Source organism: Phasianus colchicus, chromosome 34, assembly GCF_987193195.1.
Source record: "Phasianus colchicus chromosome 34, bPhaCol1.hap1.1, whole genome shotgun sequence".
Classification (NCBI taxonomy): Eukaryota; Metazoa; Chordata; class Aves; order Galliformes; family Phasianidae; genus Phasianus; species Phasianus colchicus.
Genome location: NC_143469.1, coordinates 2,560,505 through 2,576,612, shown reverse-complemented (window position 1 = coordinate 2,576,612; position 16,108 = coordinate 2,560,505). Strand labels below are relative to the sequence as shown.

Genomic DNA, 16,108 nt, shown 5'->3' with positions numbered 1-16,108 from the left:
CCCTTCCTCCCCCCCCCCTCCCCGTCCAGAACCGGACCTCCCCCCCCACCCCCTAAAAGGCCCCACCCACGGACCCCCCCCCTCGTAGCCCCTCCCCCCCACGTGTGTCCCCCTCCCCCCAGAGTCGGAACTCCCCCCCACAACGGAACGCCGGCCCCCCCCATAAAGTTTTCTGTCCGTCCCCCCTCCCCCCCCCCCCACCGTCCCACCCACGGAACCCCCCCACAGCCCCACCCCCCCCACGTGCGGCCCCCCCCCATATCTCAGTTAGAACTCCTCCCACCCCCCCAACGGGACCCCCCCCCAAAACTGGACCGCCCCCCCCCCCCATAGCCCCTCCCCTCCACGTGCGCCCCCTCCCCCCATCCCATAGCCCAACCCACGGGACCCCCCCATAGCCCCTCCGTCTGTATCCCCCTCCCTCTCTCAGAGCTGAGACCCCCCCCCCCCCACTGGAACACAAGTGGCCCCTCCCCAGATTGTGTGCCCCCCCCCCTTAGAGCTGGGACTCCCCCCTCCCCCCCACAACCTCACCCATGGGACCCCCCCCTCCACGTGTCCCACTCCCCCACCCTCCCCCCCCATGCAACCCCTCAGGACCCCCCCCGAACCCCACCCCCCTCCCCCCCCCCCCCCCCCCACGCCTCAGTTTCCCCCATTAACCACAGCAGCCCCCCCACTGCTACAGTGATAATGTGGGGGGGGTCTTCCCCCCCCCGCCCGCCCCCCCAGTGCCTCAGTTTCCCCCCACCTCTGTTCCCCCCATTAACCCCAGCAGCCCCCCCACTGCTACAGTGATGATGTGGGGGTGGGTCTTTCCCCCCCCCCCGCCCCCCCAGTGCCTCAGTTTCCCCCATTAACCCCAGCAGCCCCCCCACTGCTACAGTGATGATATGGGGGGGGTCTTTTTCATCCCCCCCCCAGTGCCTCAGTTTCCCCCTGCCTCTGTTCCCCCCATTAACCCCAGCAGCCCCCCCACTGCTACAGTGATAATGTGGGGGTGGGTCTTCCCCCCCTCCCCCCCCCCCCCGCCTCCCCGGTGCCTCAGTTTCCCCCATTAACCCCAGCAGCCCCCCGGTGCTACAGTGATGTTTGGGGGGGGTCCTTTTCATCATGCCCCCCCCCCAGTGCCTCAGTTTCCCCCCTCCCCCTGTCCCCCCCATTAACCACAGCAGCCCCCCGGTGCTACAGTGATGATGTGGGGGGGTCCTTTCCATTCCCCCCCCCGGTGCCTCAGTTTCCCCCATTAACCCCAGCGGCCCCCCACTGCTACAGTGATGATATGGGGGGGGTCTTTTTCATCCCCCCCCCCAGTGCCTCAGTTTCCCCCCGACCTCTGTTCCCCCCATTAACCACAGCAGCCCCCCCACTACTACAGTGATGATATGGGGGGTCTTTTTCATCCCCCCCCCCAGTGCCTCAGTTTCCCCCCGACCTCTGTTCCCCCCATTAACCACAGCAGCCCCCCCACTGCTACCGTGATAATGTGGGGGGGGTCATTTCCTCCCCCCCCGCCCCCCCAGTGCCTCAGTTTCCCCCATTAACCCCAGCAGCCCCCCACTGCTACAGTGATGATATGGGGGGGGTCCTTTTCATCCCGCCCCCCCCCCAGTGCCTCAGTTTCCCCCCTCCCTCTGTCCCCCCCATTAACCACAGCAGCCCCCCGGTGTTACAGTGATGATATGGGGGGGTCCCTTTCATTCCCCCCCCCCCAGTGCCTCAGTTTCCCCCCTCCCTCTATTCCCCCCATTAACCCCAGCAGCCCCCCCGGTGCTACATGATGATGGTGGGGGGGGGGGTCTTTTTCATCCCCCCCCCCCCCCCCAGTGCCTCAGTTTCCCCCCTGCAGCGCTGGGTATGACTGGGGTTCCCCCCCCCCCCCCCCAAATACCTCAATGCCCCCCCTTTCCCCCCCCCCCCCCCATTTTTTCCCTTCAGCTCCACCACCGTCACCGCTGCCCCCGCCTCACCTCCTGGGAACCCCACAGCGCCCTCATAGCGCGGTGCCACCGACACCGGTACCGCCAACACCGGTACCGACACCGGTACCACCACAGCCACCATTGGCACAGCCGCAGCCACCGCCATTGCCACTGGTAACAGCACCACCGGTACCATCGGAACCGCTGACGCTACCACCGGATCCACCACCGGTACCGCTGACACCGGTACCGGGAGTACCACCACCCCCAGTGTCACCAGTAAGAGGAGAATCGCTGGTGCTACCGCTGTTGGTACCGCCGGTACCATCACAACCAGCTCCGGTACCACCACTACCAGCTCTGGTACCACCACAACCAGCTCTGGTACCACCACAACCAGCTCCGGTACCACCACAGCCATCGCTGGTACCACAGTTATCGCCGGTACCACCGTGAGCACCTCCGGTACCGCCACTACCGGTGTACCCTCGTCACCGGTACCGGAAGTACCATCAGCACCGGTACCACCGATACCGGCACTCGCATCACCGCCGGTACCGCCTGTACCAACAGTAGCACCTCCAGTACCGTCATCAGAACCATCGGTACCGCCACCACCGGTACCACCGTTGCCAGTACCATCGGTGCAGCTGGTGTCACTGTTGGCGGTACCACCAGCACCGGTACCATCGGTATCAGTGCTCCCATCGCCACCGGTACCACCAGTACCACCGGTACCAGTACCACCGATCCCATCATCCGCAGCACCGCCGGCACCAGTACCACCGGTACCACTGGTACCACCAGTCCCACCATTGTCGGCACCGGTGGCACCGACACCGGTACCGTCAGCACCACCGGTACCACCCGACCCGTCATTGGCAGCAGCACCGACACCACCGGTACCATCAGACCCATCACTGATAGCACCACCGGAACCAGTATCGTCAGTGCCATCATTGCCAGCTCCACTGGTACCACCGGGTCCATCAGTGCCAGCCCTACCAGAACCAGCTCCACTGGTACCACCGGGTCCATCAGTGCCAGCCCTACCAGAACCAGCTCCACTGGTACCACCGGGTCCATCAGTGCCAACCCTACCAGAACCAGCTCCACTGGTACCATCGGATCCATCATTGCCAGCCCAACCAGACCCATCATCGACAGCACCACCAGAACCATCAGTGCCATCATTGACAGCCCCACTGGTACCACCGGATCCATCATCGACAGCACCACCGGAACCAGTCCCATCAGTCCCATCATTGACAGCCCTGCTGGTACCATCGGCCCCACCATTGCCAGCCCTACCGGAACCAGCCCCACTGGTACCACTGGGCACATCATCAACAGCACCACTGGAACCAGCCCCATCAGTCCAATCATTGACAGCCCCACTGGTACCACTGGGCCCATCACTGGCAGTCCTACCAGAACCATCCCCATTGATAACACCGGATCAATCATTGCCAGTTCTACCAGAACCATCCCCATTGATAACACCGGATCAATCATTGCCAGTTCTACCGGAACCAGCCCCATTGATAACACCAGATCCATCAGTGCCAGTCCTACCGGAACCAGTACCATCAGTCCCATCATTGACAGCCCCACTGGTACCACTGGGCCCATCACTGGCAGTCCTACCAGAACCATCCCCATTGATAACACCGGATCAATCATTGCCAGTTCTACCAGAACCAGCCCCATTGATAACACCGGATCCATCAGTGCCAGTCCTACCAGAACCAGCCCCATTGATAACACCGGATCCATCAGTGCCAGTCCTACCAGAACCAGCCCCATTGATAACACCGGATCCATCTCTGACAGTCCTACCGGAACCAGCCCCATTGATAACACCGGATCCATCACTGACAGCTCTACCGGAACCAGCCCCATTGGTACCACCGGGCCCATCATTGCCAGCCCTCCCGGATCCAGTCCCATCATTGCCAGCCCCACTGGTCCCACCAGCCCCATCACAGACAGCCCCACCGCTACCACCGAACCCATCATCACCAGCCCTACCAGAACCAGCCCCACCTCTACCACCAGCCCCACCATTGCCAGCTCCACCGCTCCCACCGGCACCGGCGCCATCGCCAGCCCGCCCCCTTCCCCACCCCCCTCCCGGGGGGCCGGCCATGCCCCCCACCCCCCAGGCCCTATGTACGGCCCCGAATGCCACGCGGAGGTGACGCCGTCCCCGCAGGGTCACCGCTCATTCCGCTACGCCCTGCAGGAGCACCCGCGCCAGGCCTTGGCCGTCATGAACCAACTGCGGCTCAGCCGGCAGCTCTGCGACGTCACCCTGCGCGTCCGCTACGGCGACGGCCCCCCCACCGACTTCCCGGCTCACAAAGTGGTCTTGGCTTCCTCCAGCCCCGTTTTCAGGGCCATGTTCACGGCGGGGCTGAGGGAGCAAGCCATGGAGGTGGTGCCCATCGAAGGGGTGCACCCGCGGGTGATGGAGAGGCTGCTGGAGTTCGCCTACACGGCGTCCATCTCGGTGGGGGAGCGCTGCGTGCTGCACGTGATGAGCGGGGCCGTCATGTACCAAATCGACAGCGTGGTGCGCGCCTGCTGCGACTTCCTGCTGCAGCAGCTCGACCCCAGCAACGCCATCGGCATCGCCAACTTCGCCGAGCAGATCGGCTGCACCGAGCTGCACCAGCGCGCCAGGGAGTACATCTACATGCACTTTGCTGAGGTGGGGTGGTGGAGGGATGAGTTATGGGGGGCCTGGGGGGATGTGGGGGTCCTGGGGGGTGATGGGGGACATGAGGACTCCACTGTGCCATTGGCATTGCCAACGTTGCCGAACAGATCGGCTGCACCGAGCCGCACCAGGATAACAGGGAGTGCATCTATGTGCACTGTGCTGAGGTGGGGTGGTGAAGGGATGAATTATGGGGGTCCTGGGGGGTGATGGGGGTCCTGGGGAGGTCCTGAAGGACATGGTGGTGCTATAAAGCCATTGGTGTTGCCAATGTTGCCGAGCAGATCAGCTGCACCGAGCTGCACCAGCGCGCCAGGGAGTGCATCTATGTGCACTGCGCTGAGGTGGGGTGGTGGAGGGATGAGTTATGGGGGTCCTGGGGGGATGTGGGGGTCCTCAGGGGTGATGGGGGTCCTGGGGGCGTCCTGAAGGACATGGTGATGCCATAAAGTCATTGGCGTTGCCAATGTTGCCGAGCAGATCAGCTGCACCGAGCTGCACCAGGATGCCAGGGTGTGCATCTACGTGCACTTTGCTGAGGTGGGGTGGTGGAGGGATGAGTTATGGGGGTCCTGGGGGGATGTGGGGGTCCTGGGGGACATGGGGACCTCACAGCGCCATTGGCATTGCCAGCTTTGCCAAGCAGATTGGGAGTTGCCACCGGGATAGGAGTGATGGCAGTGAGATGGGGGTTGGTGTCACCATCCCAGGAGGTGTCACCAGGACACCAGTGATGGTAATGGCACAGGGGTTGGTGTCACCAAACTGCGAGGTGTTGGGTTGGTGTCATCTTATCAAGAGGGGTTGGGTTGGGTGTCACCAAACGGCGAGGCGTTGGGTTGGTGTCACCATATGAAGGCGTTGGGTTGGTGTCACCATATCCAGAGGTGTTGGGTTGGTGTCACCATATGAAGGCGTTGGGTTGGTGTCACCATATCAAGGCGTTGGGTTGGGTATCACCATATCAAGGCATTGGGTTGGTGTCACCATATCAAGGAGGTGTTGGGTCGGTGTCACCATATGAAGGCATTGGGTCGGTGTCACCACATCAAGAGGTGTTGGGTTGGTGACACCATATCCAGAGGTGTTGGGTTGGTGTCACCATATGAAGGCGTTGGGTTGGTGTCACCATATGAAGGCATTGGGTTGGTGTCACCATATCAAGGCATTGGGTCGGTGTCACCATATCCAGAGGTGTTGGGTTGGTGTCACCATATGAAGGCATTGGGTTGGTGTCACCATATCAAGGCGTTGGGTTGGTGTCACCATATCAAGGCGTTGGGTTGGTGTCACCACATCAAGAGGTGTTGGGTTGGTGTCACCACATCAAGAGGTGTTGGGTTGGTGACACCATATCAAAATGTTGGGTCGGTGTCACCATATCAAGGCGTTGTGTTGGTGTCACCATATCCAGGCGTTGGGTCGGTGTCACCACATCAAGAGGTGTTGGGTTGGTGTCACCATATCAAAATGTTGGGTTGGTGACACCACATCCAGGCGTTGGGTTGGTGTCACCATATCCAGAGGTGTTGGGTTGGTGTCACCACATCAAGAGGTGTTGGGTTGGTGACACCACATCAAGAGGTGTTGGGTTGGTGACACCATATCAAGGCGTTGGGTTGGTGTCACCATATCCAGAGGTGTTGGGTCGGTGTCACCATATCAAGGCATTGGGTCGGTGTCACCATATCAAGGCGTTGGGTTGGTGTCACCATATCAAGAGGTGTTGGGTCGGTGTCACCATATCAAGGCATTGTGTCGGTGTCACCATATCAAGGCGTTGGGTCGGTGTCACCATATCAAAATGTTGGGTCGGTGTCACCATATCAAGGCATTGGGTTGGTGTCACCATATGAAGGCGTTGGGTCGGTGTCCCCATCCCACCAACATCACCATCACCGCACCCCATCCCCCCCCCCCCTCCCCGTTGTCCCCCCGCAGGTATCCAAGCAGGAGGAATTCTTCAACCTGTCCCACTGCCAGCTGGCCACGCTCATCAGCCGCGACGAGCTGAACGTGCGCTGCGAGTCGGAGGTGTTCCACGCCTGCATCAACTGGGTGCAGTACGACTGCGAGCAGCGGCGCCCCTACGTGCAGGCATTGCTGCGCGCCGTGCGCTGCCACGCGCTGACGCCGCATTTCCTGCAGATGCAGCTGCAGAAATGCGAGCTGCTGCGCTCCGACGCGCGCTGCAAGGATTACCTGGCTCAGATCTTCCAGGACCTCACTTTGCACAAACCCACCCCTCAAGTGCAACCCGGCAGAGCCCCCAAAGTTGGGCAGCTCATCTACACGGCCGGCGGTTACTACCGGCAATCGCTGGGTTACCTGGAAGCTTTCAACCCCCGCGACGGTTCCTGGGTTCGCCTGGCCGACCTGCAGGTGCCGCGCAGCGGGTTGGGGGGCTGCGTGGTGGGGGGGCTCTTCTACGCCGTCGGGGGGAGGAACAATTCGCCCGACGGCAACACCGATTCGGCGGCCATCGACTGTTACAACCCCATGACCAACCGCTGGTCGCCCTGCGCCCCGATGAGCGTCCCCCGAAACCGCATCGGGGTGGGGGTGATCGACGGGATGATCTACGCCGTGGGGGGGTCGCACGGCTGCGTGCATCACAGCAGCGTGGAGAGGTGAGGGGGGGGGGAGGGGGTACTTGTGGCCTGGGGGGGGGGGGTCGGGGTCTGAGCTGGGGGATGTAAATCCGGCCTGGAGGGGTGCAGGTTTGGTCGAGGGGGAGCGCGGGTCTGGCCTGGAGGGGGGCACGAATCTGGCTTGGGGGGTCCAGGCTTGTAATGATGGATGTGGATCTGGCCTGGAGTGGCACAGATCTGTCCGGGGGGGGGCACAGATCTGTTCTGGGGGGTCCAGGCATTTTCTGGGGAACATGGATCTGTCCTGGAGTGGCACAGATCTGGCCTGGGGGGGGCACAAGTCTGTCCTGGGGGGTCCAGGTTTGTCCTGATGGACGTGGATCTGTCCTGGAGTGGCACAGATCTGTCCTGGGGGGGGCACAAGTCTGTCCTGGGGGGTCCAGGCATTTCCTGGGGAACATGGATCTGTCCTGGGGGGGGCACAAGTCTGTCCTGGGGGGTCCAGGCCTGTCGTGATGGATGTGGATCTGTCCTGGAGTGGCACAGATCTGTCCTGGGGGGGGCACAAGTCTGTCCTGGGGGCTCCAGGCATTTCCTGGGGAACATGGATCTGTCCTGGGGGGGGCACAAGTCTGTCCTGGGGGGTCCAGGCATTTCCTGGGGAACATGGATCTGTCCTGGGGGGGGCACAAGTCTGTCCTGGGGGGTCCAGGCCTGTCGTGATGGATGTGGATCTGTCCTGGAGTGGCACAGATCTGTCCTGGGGGGGGGCACAAGTCTGTCCTGGGGGGTCCAGGCTTGTCCTGATGGACGTGGATCTGGCGTGGAGTGGCACAGATCTGCCCTGGGGGGGCACAAGTCTGTCCTGGGGGGTCCAGGTTTGTCCTGATGGACGTGGATCTGTCCTGGAGTGGCACAGATCTGCCCTGGGGGGGGCACAAGTCTGTCCTGGGGGGTCCAGGCCTGTCCTGATGGACATGGATCTGGCGTGGAGTGGCACAGATCTGTCCTGGGGGGTGGCACAAGTCTGTCCTGGGGGGTCCAGGTTTGTCCTGATGGACGTGGATCTGTCCTGGAGTGGCACAGATCTGCCCTGGGGGGGGCACAAGTCTGTCCTGGGGGGTCCAGGCTTGTCCTGATGGATGTGGATCTGTCCTGGAGTGGCACAGATCTGCCCTGGGGTGGGCACAAGTCTGTCCTGGGGGGTCCAGGCATTTCCTGGGGAACATGGATCTGGCCTGGGGGGGGCACAAGTCTGTCCTGGGGGGTCCAGGCCTGTCGTGATGGATGTGGATCTGTCCTGGAGTGGCACAGATCTGGCCTGGGGGGGCACAAGTCTGTCCCAGGGGGTCCAGGCATTTCCTGGGGAACATGGATCTGGCCTGGGGGGGGCACAAGTCTGTCCTGGGGGGTCCAGGCTTGTCCTGATGGATGTGGATCTGGCCTGGAGTGGCACAGATCTGTTCTGGGGGGTCCAGGCATTTCCTGGGGAACATGGATCTGGACTGGGGGGGGCACAAGTCTGTCCTGGGGGGTCCAGGCCTGTCCTGATGGACGTGGATCTGGCGTGGAGTGGCACAGATCTGGCCTGGGGGGTGGCACAAGTCTGTCCTGGGGGGTCCAGGCTTGTCCTGATGGACGTGGATCTGGCGTGGAGTGGCACAGATCTGCCCTGGGGGGGCACAAGTCTGTCCTGGGGGGTCCAGGCTTGTCCTGGGGAACATGGATCTGGCGTGGAGTGGCACAGATCTGCCCTGGGGGGGCACAAGTCTGTCCTGGGGGGTCCAGGCTTGTCCTGATGGACGTGGATCTGTCCTGGAGCGACACAGATCTGTCCTGGGGGGTCCAGGCATTTCCTGGGGAACATGGATCTGGCCTGGGGGGGGTCCAGGTCTGTTCTGGGGGCTTAGATCTGGCGACTGGGGGGGCACAGATCTGGCCTTAGGGGTCCAGGTCTCCCCGGGGGTGGGGACACAGATCTTTCCTGGGGGGATCCAGCCTGTCCTGGGGGACATGAATCTGTCCAGAAGGGCCACAGATCTGTCGTGGGGGGGCACAAATCTGTCCTGAGGGCTCCAGGCCTGTCCTGATGGACATGGATCTGGACTGGGGGGGGGGACCAGGTTGGTTTTGGGGGCATAGGTCTGTCCTGAGGGGGCACAGATCTGGCCTGGGGGACATGGATCTGGCCTGGGGGGGGTCCAGGTCTGATTTGGGGGCATAGATCTGTCATGAGGGGGCACAGATGTGGTCTGGGGGGGGGAAGGGGGGAGCATAGATCTGTCCTGGTGGGGGACCAGGTCTGTTTTGGGGGCACAGATCTGTCCTGGGGGGGTCTAGGTCTGTTTGGGGGACATAGATCTGTTGTGGGGGGGGGGGGTCCAGGTCTGTTTTGGGGGCATAGATCTGTTGTGGGGGGGGGTCCAGGTCTGTTTGGGGGGCATAGATCTATTGTGGGGGGACACAGATCTGGTCTGGGGGGGGGAGAGGGGCGGGCACAGATCTGTCCTGGGGGGGTCCAGGTCTGTTTTGGGGGCATAGATCTGTCGTGGGGGGACACAGACCCGGCCCAGGGGATGTGGATCTGGTGGGGGGGGGGGGTGGGGGGCACAGATCTGACCTCAGGGGGGGCAAGGTGGTGTTGGTGGGGTTGGGGGGGATCTGAGTCCAATAACAGCAGCCCAGAATCACCTCGTGGGGAGGCGGCACCAAATCCGCCTTAAAGATTGGTGATAGGAACCAGGCGGGCCGCCTTCTGGGGGGGGGGAGAGGGGGGGTTGGGGGTCTCAGCTGAGCGCGTCGTGTCCATCCTGAGCGTGTCGTGTCCATCCTGAGCGCGTCGTGTCCATCCCCCCCCCCCCCCCCGTCCCCCCCCTCCCATCTCCCCAGGTACGAACCGGAGCGGGACGAGTGGCAGCTGGTGGCCCCGATGCTGACGCGGCGGATCGGGGTTGGGGTGGCGGTGCTCAACCGGTTGCTGTACGCCGTGGGCGGCTTCGATGGCACCGCGAGGCTGCGCTCCGCTGAGTGCTACCATCCCGAGCGCGACGCGTGGAGAGCCATCGCGCCCATGGCCAGCATCCGCAGCGGCGCCGGTGAGCGGGGGGGTGGGGGATGGAGGTGGGGGGGGGGGGGGGGGGGTGTTGGGTGGGCTGCTCTCAGCCCCTCCTCCTGCCCTGCGGTGTTTCTGTGCTCCCGTCGTCGCGTCCTCCCGTCTGTCCGCCGCCCCGTCGTCACGGAACGGCCGGGGGTGGGAGGGAGCTCGGGGATCGCGAGTCTCCAAGCCCGGTGCCGTGCGCAGGGCCACCGAAGTCCGTATTTCGTACCTGCCCGCCCTTCCACGGTCCCACCCTCCCATGATCCCACCTCTCCATGACCCCACCTTTCCATGATCCCAACCCACCTTTCCACGATCCCACCTCTCCATGATCCCACTCTTCCATGATCCCAACCCTGGTGATCCCACCCTTCCATGGTCCCACCCTCCCATAATCCCACCTTTCCATGATCCCACTCTTCCATGATCCCAACCCTGGTGATCCAACCTTTCCATGATCCCATCCTTCCATGACCCCACCTCTCCACGATCCCACCCTTCCATGGTCCCACCCTCCCATTATCCCACCTCTCCATGATCCCAACCCTGGTGATCCCACATTTCCACGATCCAACCCTTCCATGGTCCCACCTCTCCATGGTCCCACCCTCCCATAATCCCACCTTTCCATAATCCCACCTTTCTATGATCCCACCTTTTCATGATCCCAACCCTGGTGATCCCACCCTTCCATGATCCCACCTCTCCATGGTCCCACCTTTCCATGGTCCTACCCTCCCATAATCCCACCTCTCCATGATCCCACTCTTCCATGATCCCAACCCTGGTGATCCAACCTTTCCATGATCCCGCCCTTCCACAGTCCCACCTCTCCATGATCCCACCTCTCCATGGTCCCACCCTCCCATAATCCCACCTCTCCATGATCCCAACCCTGGTGATCCCACCTCTCCACGATCCAACCCTTCCATGGTCCCACCTCTCCATGGTCCCACCCTTCCATGGTCCCACCCTCCCATAATCCCACTGTTCCATGATCCCACCCTTCCATGATCCCAACCCTGGTGATCCAACCTTTCCATGATCCCATCCTTCCATGACCCCACCTCTCCACGATCCCACCCTTCCATGGTCCCACCCTCCCATTATCCCACCTCTCCATGATCCCAACCCTGGTGATCCCACATTTCCACGATCCCACCCTCCCATAATCCCACCCTTCCATGATCCCACTTCTCCACGGTCCCACCTTTCCATGGTCCCACCCTCCCATTATCCCACCTCTCCATGGTCCCACCCTTCCATAATCCCACTGTTCCATGATCCCACCCTTCCATGATCCCAACCCTGGTGATCCAAACTCTCCATGATCCCATCCTTCCATGATCCCACCTTTCTATAATCCCACCCTTCCACGATCCCACCTCTCCCTGATCCCACCTTTCCATGATCCCAACCCTGGTGATCCCACCCTTCCACGATCCCACCTTTCTATGATCCCACCTCTCCATGATCCCACCTTTCCATAATCCCACCTTTCCATGATCCCAACACTGGTGGTACCACCCTTCTATGATCCCACCCTTCCATGATCCCACTTCTCCATGATCCCACCTCTCCATGATCCCACCTCTCCATGATCCCACCCTTCCACGATCCCACCTCTCCATGATCCCACCTTTCCATGATCCCAATCCTGGTTATCCCACCTCTCCACGATCCCACCTTTCTATGATCCCATCTCTCCACGATCCCACCTTTCCATAATCCCACCTTTCCATGATCCCAACACTGGTGGTACCACCCTTCTATGATCCCACCCTTCCATGATCCCACTTCTCCATGATCCCACCTCTCCATGATCCCACCTCTCCATGATCCCACCTCTCCATGATCCCACCTCTCCATGATCCCACTTCTCCATGATCCCACCTCTCCATGATCCCACCCTTCCACGATCCCACCTCTCCATGATCCCACCTTTCCATGATCCCAATCCTGGTTATCCCACCTCTCCACGGTCCCACCCCTCCATGACCCCAATCCTTGGGATCCCATCCTCCTCCAACCTCCCCCTTCCTTGACCCCAACCATTGCAATCCCACCCTCCTGCGACCCCAATCCTTGTGATCCCACCTTTCCATCATCCCACCCCCACCCCGATCCACGACACCCCACCCTCCCACCACCCCAACCCCCTTACGATCCCCCCCCTTCCCCCCCCCAGGGGTCTGCGCCCTCAACAACTGCATCTACGCCATGGGGGGCTACGATGGGACGGATCAGCTCAACAGCACCGAGCGTTACGACGTGGAAAGCGACACGTGGAGCTTCGTGGCCCCCATGCGGTACCGGCGCAGCGCCCTGGGCGTCACCGTCTACCAGGGCAAGATCTACGTGCTGGGTGGGTGGGGGCCGGGGGGGAGGGGGAGGGGGGGTCCCACGGGGGTCCCGGAGCTGTTGGTTGGGGTATCGTTTGTGAGATCTACGTGTTGGGTTGGTGGGGAGGCTCAGGATTGGGGTCCCGGGGCTGTAATGGGGTTGGGGTCGCATTGTAAGGTCTGTGACTTGGGTTGGTGGGGGGGTTGAGCGGGGGGTCCCATGGGGGGTACCAATGCTGTTGGGTTGGGGTCCCAATGCAAGGTCTACGCCTCGGGTTGGTGGGGGCGTTGAGTGGGGGGTCCCATGGGGGGTCCCAATGCTGTTGGGTTGGGGTCTCATTGCAAGATCTACAACTTGGGTTGGTGGGGGCGTTGAGTGGGGGGTCCCAGTGCTGTTGGGTTGGGGTCCCAATGCAAGGTCTACACTTTGGGTTGGTGGCTCAGTTGAGCGGGGGGTCCTATGGGGGGGTCCAATGCTGTTGGATTGGGGTCTCATCGCAAGGTCTACGCTTTGGGTTGGTGGGGGTGTTGAGTGGGGGGTCCCAGTGCTGTTGGGTTGGGGTCCCAATGCAAGGTCTATGCCTTGGGTTGGTGGGGGCGGCTGAGTTGAGCAGGGGGTCCCATGGGGGGTCCCAGTGCTGTTGGGTTGGGGTCCCAATGCAAGGTCTACACGTTGGGTTGGTGGCTGAGTTGAGCAGGGGGTCCCATGGGGGGTCCCAGTGCTGTTGGGTTGGGGTCTCATCGCAAGGTCTATGCTTTGGGTTGGTGGGGGTGTTGAGTGGGGGGTCTCATGGGGGGTCCCAATGCTGTTGGGTTGGGGTCTCATCATAAGGTCTACAACTTGGGTTGGTGGGGGCGTTGAGTGGGGGGTCCCAGTGCTGTTAGTTGTGGTCCCAATGCAAGGTCTATGCCTTGGATTGGTGGGGGTGTTGAGTGGGGGGTCTCAGTGCTGTTGGGTTGGGGTCCCAATGCAAGGTCTACGACTTGGGTTGGTGGGGGTGTTGAGTGGGGGGTCCTATGGGGGGTCCGAATGCAAGGTCTATGCCTTGGGTTGGTGGGGGCGTTGAGTGGGGGGTCCCAGTGCTGTTGGGTTGGGGTCTCATCACAAGGTTTATGCTGTGGGCTGATGGGGGTCCCATGAAGTAATGCTGTGGGAGGGCAGGGGTCCCATCATGATAACCCTGATGGAGTGGTGGGGATCCATGGGGTGGGGGTCCCATGACAATAACCCTGATGGGTTGATGGGGATTCATGGGACGGGGGTCCCATGACAGTAATGCTGTGGGGTGGGTGGGGGTCCATGGGAAGGAGGTCCCACAACAGTAACTCTGCGGGGTGGATGGGGGTCCATGGGACAGGGGTCCCATGACAGTAATACTGTGGGGTGGGTGGGGGCCCATAGGGCAGTGGTCCCATCACAGTAATGCTGTGGGGTGGGTGGAGGTCCGTGGAGGTCCATGGGGTGGGGGAGGTCCCATCACAATAACCCTGATGGGGTGCTGGCGGTCCATAGGGTTGGAGTCCCATCACAGTAATGCTGTGGGGTGGGTGGGGGTCCATGGGGTGGGGGTCCCATCACGATAACCCTGATGGGTTGATGGGGGTCCATGGGATGGGGGTCCCATCACAATAACCCTGATGGGGTGCTGGCGGTCCATAGGGTTGGAGTCCCATGACAGTAATGCTGTGAGGTGGGTGGGGGTCCCATGACAATAACCCTGATGGGTTGATGGGGGTCCATGGGACAGGGGTCCCATCACAGTAATGCTGTGGGGTGGGTGGGGGTCCATAGGGTGGGGGTCCCATGACAGTAATGCTGTGGGGTGGGTGGAGGTCCGTGGAGGTCCATGGGGTGGGGGGTCCCATCACGATAACCCTGATGGGTCGATGGGGATCCATGGGACAGGGGTCCCATCACAGTAATGCCGTGGGGTGGGTGAGGGTCCCATCACAATAATATTGTGGGTTGATGGGGATCCATGGGGTGGGGATCCCACCACAATAACCCTGATGGGGTGCTGGGGGTCCATAGGGTGGGGGTCCCATCACAGTAATGCTGTGGGTCGATGGGGATCCATGGGGCGGGGGTCCCATGACAATAACCCTGATGGGGTGGAGGTCCATGGGGTGGGGGGTCCCATCACGATAACCCTAATGGGTTGATGGGGGTCCATAGGGTTGGGGTCCCATCGCAGTAATGCTGTGGGGTGGGTGGGGGTCCCATGACAATAACCCTGATGGGTTGATGGGGGTCCATGGGACAGGGGTCCCATCACAGTAATGCTGTGGGGTGGGTGGGGGTCCATGGGGTGGGGGTCCCATGACAGTAATGCTGTGGGGTGGGTGGAGGTCCGTGGAGGTCCATGGGGTGGGGGGTCCCATCACGATAACCCTGATGGGTTGATGGGGATCCATGAGACGGGGGTCCCATGACAATAACCCTGATGGGTTGATGGGGGTCCATAGGGTGGGGGTCCCATGACAGTAATGCTGTGGGGTGGGTGGAGGTCCGTGGAGGTCCATGGGGTGGGGGGTCCCATCACGATAACCCTGATGGGTCGATGGGGATCCATGGGACAGGGGTCCCATCACAGTAATGCCGTGGGGTGGGTGAGGGTCCCATCACGATAACCCTGATGGGTTGATGGGGATCCATGGGGTGGGGATCCCACCACGATAACCCTGATGGGGTGCTGGGGGTCCATAGGGTGGGCGTCCCATGACAGTAATGCTGTGGGTCGATGGGGATCCATGGGGCGGGGGTCCCATGACAATAACCCTGATGGGTTGATGGGGGTCCATGGGACAGGGGTCCCATCACAGTAATGCTGTGGGGTGGGTGGGGGTCCATAGGGTGGGGGTCCCATGACAGTAATGCCGTGGGGTGGGTGAGGGTCCCATCACAATAATGTTGTGGGTTGATGGGGATCCATGAGACGGGGGTCCCATGACAATAACCCTGATGGGTCGATGGGGATCCATGGGGCGGGGGTCCCACCACAATAACCCTGATGGGGCGGGCGGGGGTCCGTGTGTTGGGGGTCCTGACGCCGCTCTGTTGCAGGGGGTTACGACGGCCACACGTTCCTGGACTCGGTGGAGTGCTACGACCCGGCGGAGGACGCGTGGACGGAGGTGACCCGCATGACGTCCGGCCGCAGCGGCGTCGGCGTGGCCATCACCATGGAGCCCTGCAGGCCGGGCCAGCGAAAGCCTGGCCAGCACCACGAGTGCCCCTGTTAGCCACGGCGCCGCCGTGGGGAGGGGGAGGCCGGGAGGGGGGGGGGGCACACGGCTGCACCCCCCCCCCTTTACCTCCCCAAAATCTCCTCTCTCCTCACGGCGGCGTGGCGTTGTGGACTGAGCCCTCCGGACTCTTTTTGGGGGTGGGGGGGGGGGGAGATGGGACCCCCAGGATCCCCCCCCCCACCACC

General features: G+C 62.0%; 1 protein-coding gene and 1 long non-coding RNA gene across 2 annotated transcripts; both read left to right on the top strand.

Annotated features, from left to right (window-relative positions):
- The first annotated feature begins 3,644 nt into the window (after window positions 1–3,644).
- KEAP1 (kelch like ECH associated protein 1) lies at window positions 3,645–16,092 on the top strand. The gene is made up of 5 exons (XM_090128824.1): window positions 3,645–4,635; window positions 6,586–7,274; window positions 10,125–10,330; window positions 12,521–12,697; window positions 15,739–16,092. Exons 1-5 carry the CDS (start codon window positions 4,093–4,095, stop codon window positions 15,915–15,917), a joined length of 1,794 nt encoding a protein of 597 aa, XP_089984950.1. The 5' UTR covers window positions 3,645–4,092; the 3' UTR covers window positions 15,918–16,092.
- On the top strand, window positions 4,649–6,577 carry LOC116241684 (uncharacterized). Its single transcript, XR_016460956.1, has 3 exons — window positions 4,649–5,416; window positions 5,476–6,170; window positions 6,256–6,577. It is a non-coding gene; the product is annotated as an uncharacterized LOC116241684 (long non-coding RNA).
- Window positions 16,093–16,108: the final 16 nt, after the last annotated feature.